At 31.2% G+C, this 13,186-nt stretch overlaps 1 protein-coding gene across 1 annotated transcript in view; it reads right to left on the bottom strand.

The window, feature by feature from the left end:
• LOC105141481 (ubiquinol oxidase 4, chloroplastic/chromoplastic-like) overlaps positions 1-3,481 on the bottom strand; it is a 3,960-nt gene extending 479 nt beyond the window's left edge. Inside the window, exons 1-8 of the mRNA XM_011048714.1 lie at positions 3,150-3,481; positions 2,860-3,046; positions 2,535-2,628; positions 2,048-2,163; positions 1,473-1,581; positions 708-776; positions 171-242; positions 40-87 (exon numbers count right to left, since the gene is read on the bottom strand). Coding sequence (XP_011047016.1) covers positions 40-87; positions 171-242; positions 708-776; positions 1,473-1,581; positions 2,048-2,163; positions 2,535-2,628; positions 2,860-3,046; positions 3,150-3,316 — 862 coding nt within the window. The 5' untranslated portion in view covers positions 3,317-3,481. The remainder of the gene's footprint in view (positions 1-39; positions 88-170; positions 243-707; positions 777-1,472; positions 1,582-2,047; positions 2,164-2,534; positions 2,629-2,859; positions 3,047-3,149) is intronic.
• Between the last annotated feature and the right edge of the window lie 9,705 nt (positions 3,482-13,186).

A 13,186-nucleotide genomic window follows, 5' to 3' on the forward strand; every position in this document is an offset into this window, starting at 1 on the left:
AATAAAAATTCTCGAAAAAAGACTTGAAATTTATTTTACCTATTTTTGGCCTACGAGAATGGGGAGCTCTGGAAGTTTGAAATTCATCTGGAAGAGATCATAAGAGAGTTGTTATGCCATGCTCTCACATCATATATGATGCAACTGTAGTTTGTTACATAAAAACTTACCAAACAAGTACAAATCACCCTCAGTGTAATATTTTACAGCAACCTCAGGTGCAGCCATTTTTCTCAAATCCTCTACATCGAAGCAAAGCAACCAGAATAACTCAGAATAAGTCCATTGATTTTGGACGAAATAGAATCTATATTCTATAATGTTAAGCATATGGTAGAGATCCTTCATCAAACTGTTCTGCATGCTGATAGATTTTTGGGGTGCCCCATGGCCTAAATGCATTTGCGTACATATTAAGGTTTTTAAGTATCATCAACCCATGGATTAATAGCATCCAGAGGTGTCATAACTCCCAAGTGATTTATCATATTACACTATTCACATAAGAGGTCATCTTATTGGTTAGGCAACACTATTCACATAATTCCTTTCAAAAAATAAGAAAAGGGAACATGTACAAGACAAACAAATGAAGTGATAGCTGCCAACAAAATGTTTTTTTTCTCTCAACATTTATACTCGCAGATGATGGATGTGCAAGAAACTACTCTAATATCATCTACGAACATATGAAAGTCATAGCATACCTCCTTGTGCCTTGATAAATTTGTCATAAGTTTCAAATGCGTGGTTCTCAACACATTCAGAGAAGTGATCTGAAAAAATGATCAAAATGAATTTGTCAAAATCACCATTTTGAGATAAATGACTTGTGGGTTATTCTTCAATGGAATTGTCTATTAGACATCTTATTTTGGGTGCTTTTCCTATGGGAATAAAGCAATACAAGTAAATTAAAGTTACCAAAATCAGAGATTTTGAATTAAGTGTCAAGTTTTTTTGACATATAAATTCTCTGCTCCCCCATCCAACTAGTTCAGGGTTCAAGTCCCGAACAACCCATTACTCACCAATCTGAGATAAACGACTGAGGGTGGGCTTATTCAGCAATTATTTAGTCTACAAGATGATTTATTTAAGGTGCTTTTCCAGTGGGCTTGAAGCAACATAAAGAAAAGCAGTAAAAAGAAAAAAAATTAAAAGTAGCTATAAAGCAAATGAAGTTTATCCTCTTCCAAACTAAAAAAAAAATCCAAAACAATAGAAAGCAACAAATATGGGACTTTTTTGAGCTCTATGAATTCAAATAATGGTTGCAAGAGTTCCAAAATATGTCAAAATTGAAAATTTTATACAGGAACACCTGGTTCATAATTTTTTTTCAGTTATGTTCTCATTAAATGATAAACTCTCATATCATTTAATCTCTCATGACTCAAGAGGATCGAATGAGTGGGATGTTATAATGCAAGACAGTTCATAACGAGCAAAATCCAGATGCAAGCACTTACATGCCATTCTTGGGCTTAATGCATACATTAAGACTGTCATGATGTAATAAAAAAATGCCATGTGCTGAGCAAGAAAGCGGTCAAACCACCAAGAATTGCCACCCAATTCCTGCAACCAAATTACAAGGCCATTAGAATTATGAGGATTTTGGTATGGTATTTTTTTACTTGGAGCCACTGTACTGCATATAAATAGATTGGACCTGCAAAGGTTTGTACATGCACAAGCATGCATGCATGGTTATGACTCGTGAGTGTGCCATAGGTTGAGTTTGTGTATTCTGTATTTACAACCAATCTTCATTGGATAAGGAGCAGTTTCTATTTTCTTCTTTAATTTAGTATAGACTATTCTCATGCTAACTTTACTTTATCTATATTAAATTTACAGACCATTCATTACTCAAATGCCATCCCATGGAAAGAATCACAAACTGAAACAGTGAAGGGTTTGAAAATAACAACATTTAGTGAACTTGAGACCATGACCAACAGAAAAAAAGAAAAAAGAAAAAATATCCAAACAGAATCGATAAAAGAAACATGTAACCAGGAAAACTATGAAAACTACTTACTTCCATAATAAGCAAGTGATGCATTTCATTCCAGCTCTCAGCAAAATGCACTTTGATATAATCAGATCTTCTCCACCACCCAAAACTCTCATACAAATGAAGAACCGATATGAAGGCTGCCATAGTTCAGAAATTGGCAATTACCATCAAATTCAATATATCTATAGCATAAAGAGAGCACCTCAATAAACCTCAAAACCAAGTCAGCAAATTCAATGTTGATGAACTGCAATGATTTCTTATTGCATTTTGGAAGTGAAGTATGATGTCTATATGAATCAATGGGGAGTCAAATTCTCTCTTGTCGAAAGTAGACCACATCAAAAAGATCATTTTATCAGTAACTAGCATGACCATCCAAATTCTAACCCATCAATAACCTTAGTTCTAACATTTAAGAAAATAAACTTGTTTAGTCAGACTACTAAGCCCTTGATGGGTTTAATCAAAATTGAAAGAGAAATCAATAAATATGAGCAGCACTCACCAAAATAAGGAACTCTAGCAATAGTTTCCAAAACATAGAACCTAGCATAATCACGGCCATGATACAATGCATCAAGAATCGTTACCACCGAATCCTGACATAAAAGAAATCAAGAAACGAAGTAACAGTCAAATACATACTTGATCTACAGCCCCAAGTGCTTTCTTCTATAATAATAATAATTAAAACTAAAAATAGAAATGGGAACAATTAAATCAATTATGCCAACTAAAAACTAAAAATAAAAATGGGAACAATTAAATCAATTATGCCAAGAACAAACTAGAAGCCCTTGTAATATGGAAACAAATTCAGGAAATCTTACAGTGAGAAAGACATTGACAGATTGTTCAAGCTTGACAACCCACTTGTCTAATTCAGTAGGGGATGAAGGTTGCGGTGAGTTATCCGGGTCATGAGTGAAAGTGCTGGGTCTAAATGATTCCTCTACAACAACGTTCTCATCTTCATTTTCCTTTAATACAGTTGCTTGAACTCTACAAAACTTTGCACTATAAAAGATAAAAAAAAATTTATTAGTAAGGTAAAGGTAAATAAAGATGAAGAATTTGATGATTATTGTAGTTGATTAACAATAAAATAACAAAAGAATACCTCCTTGTGGAAGGAGGGAATGGAAGTGAAGTGGGGTTGCAGTTGCGTTTGAAAAGAAAAGGGCTTTGTGGGGTTTTAGCAATATATCTCCCGGTTTTAGTAGTAGAGGAAGAGGATGAGATTGTGAATACCGTAGCAGAAGAAGAAGAAGAAGAAGAGAGAATCATTTTCTTTAGGGGGGATGGGGGTTCGTTGGGGGAGATTATCAAATTTTTAGCAGACAAGAAAAGGAGAGAAGAAAAGTGTGAGTTGTTTTGATTTTATTATTTTAAGGTAAGAAAATGGAAATGGAAAGGGGAACTGTGAAATTGAGAAACATAGTAATGGTGATGTTTGTGGCTGGATTCGGACAGGTTCCGTTCGGTATCTAGTTGTATGTTTTGAGATATTTTTGGTTTGACTATAATTTTCAAAATTATTTAATTTTATTGTTTAAAATTAGGGTAAAAATTTAGATATGAGAAAAATTAATATTTGTTAATGCATTGTATTTTTATAAAATAAAATATATTAAGTGCAACAACGGAAAAGATTTATGACATGGTAATTAATTTATCAAACTCTTAATCATTCAAAGGTTGTAGTCTTCCACTAGTTTATATTATATTATGAAACTAATTAATTTTTTAAAATATAAAAAAATTATTAAGATTATGGTAATTTTTTAAAATGTCAAAAAAAAAAGACTAAGAGTGTGATAATTTTTTTATCATGTTATTAACTCTAACTTAATAGATGAATTTTAAAATTTTATAACTTAATTCTTTATCTAATTTAAGTTTCAAATGAAATCACATAATAGTTGACTCAAATTAAATTGATTAATTTCATGGATCAACATACAATTTTAATTACTAGTAAAAACATGGTTTAAGTTTTAACAAAATTTCAAGATGATAATTTTTTTATATAAAAACTATTAAAATAATTGCATATCGATTTCAGTTTCTAAGCAAATTATGATATGTACTTCATTGAGTTTAATAATTTTTTTATATAAGAAAATATATGATTATAAAATTAAATAACAACTTAAAAATAAAAACTTATTTGAGATAGTAATAACTCTAAAGAAAACAAAATAAAATAAAATCATACACTTTATTTTCTAATCAATCAAATATTAAGGACAAAATCTAGAAAGAACTATTAAAAATAATTAACGAACTAAAAACTAAAAAAACATATTTGGTTAGTAGGTGAACTCCCCGAACTTATAAACCAAGTAACCTGGACTCAAACACCAAATTTGTGAATAGAGTTATGGTCTCAGTGGAATTATAATTTTTTTTTAAATTTTTTTTTACTTAATTATATAATAAAAAAATATACAATTGCAAAATAAAATATTAATTTAATATCGAGATGTTTTACAAAATTAAACAATAAATGAAGATCAAAATATTTAACATCACAATATAGATAATTTACAAAGTTTTGTTTAATGAATTTTTTTATTAAAATAAATTTTAAGAGAAAAACACATAAAATTTGTAATAGAAACCGATATATATATAAAATTTATTGCGTAAAAAAAAAAGAACACATATAATAAAAATCTTATAAAAATCAATATTAAAAAAAATTAATATAAATATATAAAACAAATAAATCATAATTACATCATTCATTCATTCATGAGCGGTTGATCGATGAGGACATTGAATGTCTGCATCCAGCGCGGGTGCCTGGAAACGAAAGGGAACAATCAAGGCATGTCATCGATGGGGTGATACAGATAAGGGACAGCATCCATAATGAACTCAGTTGGGAGTTACAGACGACCTTACTAAAGCAACTAGGAAATGAAATTGCATCCATATAGAAGGAACTCAACTCTCCAGTTATTGGAGGTCCTAATGCTAAGCTCCTGAAGGGCTTCTTTCTCTGCCGCTGGTGTAGCTGATTTGCTTTCTCACTAGTAGCTTGCCAATCGAGAGCTAAAAGCTTCCGATTGGCCCCTTGACCTCCATTGATATCGTTTGGAGCCCATGTTGAGTTTAGGTGTAACGTGTGAAGCTTAAATAAAGTTTTCTAAGGGTCACCACTCCCAGTCTTTATTTATCTTCACGCCATAAGTATGAAGGAGAAACAGGTGGGATCTCCTCTCCCACCTCGCTTATGCGAGTTACTGGATACAGCTTGAGAACTCGCTTATGCGAGTTAGCTCAGGCACCATTCCCGTAGTGTAGGGGAACTGGGCTCGCTAAGGTTCAAAGGTCACTTACGCAATTCAGAAAGAACCCCTGCGTAGTTTCATGCATTAGCTGACCTCGGTAAGGTTCACCCATACTTGTGCAATTTAACCTACCCTGTATCAATAAAAAATTCATCGCACTCTAATTAAAAAATAAATTTAAAATTCATTTAATAAAATTAATTAATATATTATTTTTTAAAAAAAAATTTGGCCTAATAATGTTTGGCTCGATTAAGTAACGATCTATGTATGGCCTATATTATTTTGAAGTTTAATGGGATGGACAATACAACATCTGTCCCATATATTAAAAAAAAATTATGTATAGCATGTTCATCCCCAAAATTTAGCTACTATAGCGGCTAGAAAAATAGAATCCTTTCCTTTTCAATGAAAAACTAATCTTTAACCTATTTTTAATCTAAAACACCTAAAAAAACACACTTGTGCCTCTTTTAAATCTATCCATAATCACAAAAAAACATAAAAAACAATCCTAAAACTTGAAATCCACCCGCAACCAAAAAAAGCATTTTGTAATCTTAGATATGATTTTTATGTGTTTTCAAGGTAAAAAATATATATATAATCTTAACTCCCCTCATCATATAGAACTATTTGATACACAAAACAAAAATAACCATTTCAGTGGATGAATTCCTCACCAATGAACATTTTTTCTTTCTAAGTAAAAATCCAGTGACATCCTCTCTCCAACAAAAAATAATTGAAAATAAATAAAATAAAGTTCGGTGCTAAAAACAAAGTTCCTCACCAATTTTGTAAAATCCAAGGAATAAATAATTGAAAATAAGAAAAATAAAGTTTACTGCTAAAAAACAAAGTTCCTCACCAATTTTGTAAAATCCAAGGAATTTGTCACCTAATAGCTAAGAAAGTTGGGTACTCAAATGAATTTTTGATCAAAACTTTCAATCTACCAACTAAATTACACGGTTTTTTTTGTTTACTTCAATCCCCTTTCTTTCAACTCAACACTCTCTTACAAAAACCTTCAATCAGGCTTTAATTTGGTCTTAAAAGAGCTCAATTATACAAAAAAAAAATTAAAAAATTAGAGGATCAAATTGAAAACTTTTAAAAATTGCACTATTGTAATCCATGGTAAAATATGAGAGTGTGAATAGTGTTTTTATTAATAGTAAAAAAGCCACACATTTTAGCTTTATGTACTATCTATTTAACTTGCACTTCATTGCGGATTATAATTTTTTTTCAAAAAAAGTACTAGGTATACAGGTTGCGTAAATGTGTTTTTACATAAAAAAATTCAAAGTATAAATTAAAAAGTCTATGTAAATAAGATCAAGATATTTTATAATATAAATGAGACATGCATCTAATTATATTTACTGAACTTATTTATTTAAATAAATAAAAGATAAATTTATACCCTAAAAAACTTATGACTTAAAAGATAAATATAAATAAAATTGACCAAATAAACTCACATCATAAAAAGTATTACGCAAGGCCAAATGCATCAACAATATAATTTTAAAACAAATATTTCTTATTTTAAAAAATAAACTTCATTTTTATAAAAATAATTTATAGATGAATTAAAATAATAACTTGAAAAATGAAATAGGAACATGAAAACTAAAAGAAACTTATATTAAAAAAATGACATGAAAAAACATGACCTAATTCATAAGATTGAGATAAAACCATAGAAAAAACTTAAAGATAATCACAAAAATATTAAAAAAAATTAATGCAGAAGCTAAATTTCCAACAAATTAAATGTTGAAAGATGAAATAAAAAGAAATATACAAAAGGATAAAAAAATAAGGGTGAGAAAAAAAATCAATTAAAGGAATAAAAATTTTCAATTGGAGGGTGTAATTGAATTAAAAACTAGCTTTAATAAAAGGAAAAAAATCAAAAAAATAAGGGTCAAACTAAAAACTAACTTTAATAAAAGGAAAAAAAATAAAAAAAAATAAGGGTCAAACTAAAAAAAATAAAACAACATAAAACTTGATTGAAAGATAAAAATGAAAGAAAAAAAACTTCAACAAAAGTGTCAATGAAAAAATTAGAAATTCTAAAAAATGAGGATTGAAATGAAAAACCAAAATATGAGAAATTATAATTGAAGGACTAAATTGAAAAGAATAAAAACTTTTATAAATAGAAAATAAACGAAATAAGAAATTAATAGAATGAGAACTAAAATTGGAAAGTAAAAAACAAATAGGACAATGATGTATATTACATGTCAGAAGAGAGAAAAAAAGAGGGAAAAAATTCAAATGACCACCAGTAACAATCCGAATCGTCAACTACCACAAGCCTCTCCAAATAAAAAAGGACACAATGACATATATAGAAAAATGATGAAAGACCAATTAGGTATATTGGTTGATATTACATTCGTTGTTTAAATAACATGGATATCACTCATATATTGAGCATGTTCCAACTACTTTAAGCATTAAAAAATTTAAGAAAAATGTGAAAATATAAAAATATTAAAATAACTTCTATAACCTGACAATTACTCAAAATACCCATATGAAAGTATATATATTAAAAAAAACCCTTAAAATGCTAAGCTTATGTTCTATCTTTTCTAAGGTTAAAGATATAATTATACTGTATATTAAAATTAAAAAAATCCTAAAATACTCTTATTCAGTAGCACAATAGTTTTCTTACTTTGAAAGAAAATATATGTATTTTTACTATTAAAAAAGCTTATGCAAAGTCAAGAAAGTTTTTAGTCAATAATTTTGTATTTTGTTAACTTTGAAGGGAAAATAGTATTTTTATTGCGGAAAAAAAAACATCAACTCCCAGCCAAAAGACTTAATTTCTTTGAACCAAAGTATATAAAGATAATTTTATATTTTACTGTAGATTGAGCTACAACAGTAAACATAGCAATTTCTTTTGTTTTGATAATACTAATAATATCACCACTAGGCTCATGCATACAAGTAGCCTAGAGAAACAAGGTAAGTGAATACAAAAATAAAATAAATAAGGGAAACAAAAGGAAGGATCCTAATCAAAAGGCAGGCAGGGACTGTAGAATGGAGCAGGGTGCGAGTTTCAAGTATTATTAATATTATTATTATTTAGTTATGGTCGATTTCAATCAACTTGCCCAAAAAAACAAAGTACTATTGAGTTTTCAGTGATTGTTATTGGTTAATGATTCATTTATTGGTTTTAGCTAGCCTCGATTGTGTGGATAAGTTCACCGCTGATGCTATGCCCCAAGCCGCCACTCCTTTTTTCTTCTGTTTTTGTTTTAGCATACCAGTCTCCGCTTGAATCTATGAATGAATCCTTTTAATAACACAACTGAGAAAATAGAGGACCGAAAAGAAACTTTCTAAGCTTGGCTTGTACATGAGGACATGCGGCGCTGCCGATCGAATCGATATTTTCTTTATTACTAGGTAAAATACAAAAGCTTTCACAGTAAGTGCTATAATCCATGTCGGCATCTGCTACTGTTCATTCATGTATTTGTTGTCATTGTGTATATACATTGAATCTGTGACAGGTTGGATATTCTTTAGTATCTAGAACTCAAAAGATCGCAAGAAAGGAGAAGACTTGCAGCCATATCATATAGATGATGATCATAATGCCCCTTTTCAGTTGTGATTTTCCTGGGAACGTGTAGTTGACAGCTTGATCTAAGATTTTCTTTTCTGGGGTGGGGGTCCATAGATTTAAATCCCAGGATCATCCTGCAATTATAAGCTTAATTCAACAATCAATGTAAAAATACAACACGGCTTTTTGGCAGAATAAAGCAATGGATATGAATATCCAAAATAAAACTGGTGGCAATAACTGGCTAGCCCTATCAGCCCTGAGAGTGCCAGTGTCGTATATACCTCCAGGCCCGAAGCCAGTTATGTCAATCATACACTATATTTTATTCATGATGAAATCAAGAGAGTAGAAAGTTTAAGCCTTGCCTGATCACTGATCACACGCGCATGTCTGTGTTCACGCTCCCATGCAGTTATCTCCGTTATCAATCCTGAATCTAGCAAAATTCCCAAAACTAAGGAAAATGAAGGAAGAAAGCCTTTCGTACCCAAAACATGGCTAATCTTGGCTTTGAACTGAAGAGCTTGAGATTATGTCTTCAATATCACAAATATCATATTTTAATGTAAAATTATTCTCTATTTCATTGATTTTGAAAGGAAGAATTTAGTCCTCTAAATACATATAATAATCCCTAATTTAATGTCTGGTCTATAATAAATACAATAAATACAAGATATTCTGTTACAATTTGGTTGCCATATATTGTTGATATTCTTGCTATAATATACACTAACACTTTTATGAGACGGGACAAAATTACTCCTGGTCATTAAACCGTTATAAATTAACAGGTTCATTTTCTTTAACCAAACGGTAGTTATATGATTGCAATGCTTTATCAACATGTCCGAACATCATGAAATAGCTTCAAAGAGTATAAGCTGGGTAAGGATGTCTTGAACCTCAGTTAGTAGTGTTCTGCTGACCATGATGGGTCGTATATGAGGGAAAACAAACTAGAAAACCAAAAAGAGAAAGAAAAACTGGAATCTTGAGCTATACTATTAGAGAGATTTCCTTTTCTCAATACAATACCTGACTAAAAGAATAATGCAATAGTTGTGCTTGTTGCAGTAAGCTTATCAGACTGAGAATGCAGATACAATTAATAAGAATTCTGGTGGAAACCCCCTAGAGATGGATGAGAGAAGTTTGAATGCTGATGTAACTACTATCAACAAACACGAGGCTAGAATGTAATTATTAAAGAAACGATTTCTGGAGGAGATTGCTGAAGCTCAAGGTTTGCTGCGTGCACAAAACTGGACAAGGAAGTTGAACTACATAGGATCCGCATTCCAAGAACAGCCTAGGTGTCATGACTAGAGGTTGTTTGACATTGTGTTTTACCCTATATTTTAGTGCGTTTTAAAAGTATATTTGGTATGAAAAAGTATCAAATTAATATTTTTTTTTATTTTTTTAATAATTTTGATATGCTAATATTAAAAATAAAAAAAACATTTTAATATACTTTAAAGTAAAAAATACTTTTCAAAAATATCATATATCACAATATTAAAAACACATTAAACTGAATTATCTTATCTAGATAAATTTATTTCTAATAAGTTGAAAATAATGAAGGTGTCCTAAATCCTTCATATCACTGTTAAGAGAACGCTGTAAATCCTCAATGAGTGGAATATGTCTGGTCTATAATAAATACAATAAATACAAGATATTCTGTTACAATTTGGTTGCCATATATTGTTGATATTCTTGCTACGACACCCCCCCTCAAATTGATGCTAGCCGATCAAGAAACATCAATTTGTCATCATGAGTTGATGTAGAGGCCGAGACAAGGCCTTCATAAAGACTATAATGCCTATTTTAGACCATACAGAGATCGTTTCAACCAGCAGACTTTATCAGATGGGTGAGTAAACAGGAGCTTCATGAATGTAGTAACAATCAACTTCAATATGTTTGGTGCATTCATGAAACACAAGATTAGTAGCAATCTGAATAACACTTGTGTTATCAGCATAAAAAGGTGTAAGAGTATGTTGAGGAAAACCAAGTTTATGCAGCAAACCTTGGAGCCATACAATCTCAGAACATGCGGAGGATATAGCTCGATACTCAGATTCTGTAGAAGATTTTGAGATTCAGTCTTGCTTTTTGCTTTTTCATGAAATTAAAGCATTTCCAAGAACCATACACCACCCATTAACAGACCGACGTGTATTCATGCACCCTGCCCAATCTGCATCACTATAACCTTTTAATTGTAATGAATTATTAGCAGGAAAAAATAATCCTTGCCCAGATGTGCCTTTAAGATAACAGAGAATTCTTCGGACAACAGCTAAATGAGGTTAACAAGGAGCTTGTAAAAATTGACTGACTTGTTGTACTGCAAAAGAAATATCTGGTCGAGTGATAGTTAAATAATTCAAACTGCCCACTAATTGCTTGTATATGGAGGGATCAGGTAACAGGTCACCATCATTCTGACAAAATTTTAAATTAATCTCGGGAGGTATAAGAATGATATTCCTTGATTCAAGACTGCCCAAGAGAAGAATCTCTTGGGTGTATCTGTGCTGATGTAGAGAAATCCCATTGGACATAGAGTGTAGTTGTAGACCAAGGAAATAATGAAGGTGTCCTAAATCCTTCATATCACTGTTAAGAGAACGCTGTAAATCCTCAATGAGTGGAATGTCAGATCCTGTAATGATAATATCATCCACATATACCAGAAGAGCAACAATACCAGTAGTAGTTTGCTGAAGAAACAGAGAGGAATCATATTGGCTCTGAATAACTTTAAGTTTTAGAAGAGTAATGCGAAATTTTTCAAACCATGCCTATAGTGCCTATTTTAGACCATACAGAGATCGTTTCAACCAGCAGACTTTATCAGATGGGTGAGTAAACATACCAGGAGGAGGAATCATATAAATATTCCCTTTCAGGTCTCCATGTAAAAATGTATTTTTTACATCTATTTGACAAAATGGCTATCTCTTGGAAGCAGCAATTGCCATAATGGTTCATACGTAGTCATTTTAGCCACAGGTGCAAATGTCTCATCATAATTAATACCATATGCCTAACAATTTTCAAAAGCCACCAACTGTCCTTTATATCGCTCCACAGATCTATCAGGTTGGAATTTAATAGTGTATACCTATTTGTAACCACTAGGTTTAATTCCGGTAGGACAAAAAACAATATCCCATGTTTGATTATCCTAAAGAGCCTAAAGTTCTTTTTTCATGGCTTATTGCCAACAATTTTGGGTAAAAGCCCGGGAATAAGTCTTAGGCACAAAAGTACTATCAATAGTTGCTGAGTATCCATACCTGTTTGGGGCACGTGAAACTCGAGTTGATTGTCTTAGTTGAGGGGAATGATTAGATGTCGGTTTTGTGTCCGGAAGGGGCAAAGTGGATGGTGGATGACATCTTTGATATACAATTCCTGGCTTAAAAATGTTCAAAGATATAAGATGAACTATCATCATGAAATGTGCGAAGCTGGATATGAGTGGATTCTGTAGAGGGATAAGAAGGGAAAAAATTCTGATTTTCAAAGAAAATCATATTTCAAGAGATACGAATTTTATGAGCATTTGCATCATAACACATAAACCCTTTATGAGAATTACTATATCCTAAAAAAGCACAATGAGCAGTTTAGGCTGAAAGTTTATTACATTCAGTAAATGGTAAGTGAACAAAACAAACACACCAAAAAATATAGAGAGAATCATACTCAGGAATAACACCAAATAAAATAGAGTATGGAGATGCAAAGTTTAGAACTTGAGAAGGCAAACAATTAATTAGATGAACGATTGTTGATAGAGCTTCTACCTAAAATCGAGTAGGTACCGAAGAATCAATTAATAAGGTGCGAACAACATCTAAAAGATGACAATTATTACGCTCAGCAACTCCATTTTGTTGAGGAGTGTAAGGACAAGATCTTTGAGAGAGAACCCCTTCGTTTTTTAGATATTCTTGAAATTCTTTGGACACATATTCCCCCATAGAGTCAAAATAAAGTATTTTAATATGAGCAGAAAATTGATTTTCAACAAATACAACGAAAGCCTGAAATGTTGAGAATACATCAACCTTAGATCGAAGAAAATATATCCAAGTGAAACGACTGGAATCATTAATAAACATGACAAAATATTTATACTGAGCATAAGAAATAACAGGACTTACGCCCCATACATCAGTATGAATAATTTCAAAACATTTAGAAGCA

Source organism: Populus euphratica, unplaced genomic scaffold (assembly GCF_000495115.2).
Source record: "Populus euphratica unplaced genomic scaffold, PopEup_1.0 scaffold119.1, whole genome shotgun sequence".
Lineage (NCBI taxonomy): Eukaryota > Viridiplantae > Streptophyta > Magnoliopsida > Malpighiales > Salicaceae > Populus > Populus euphratica.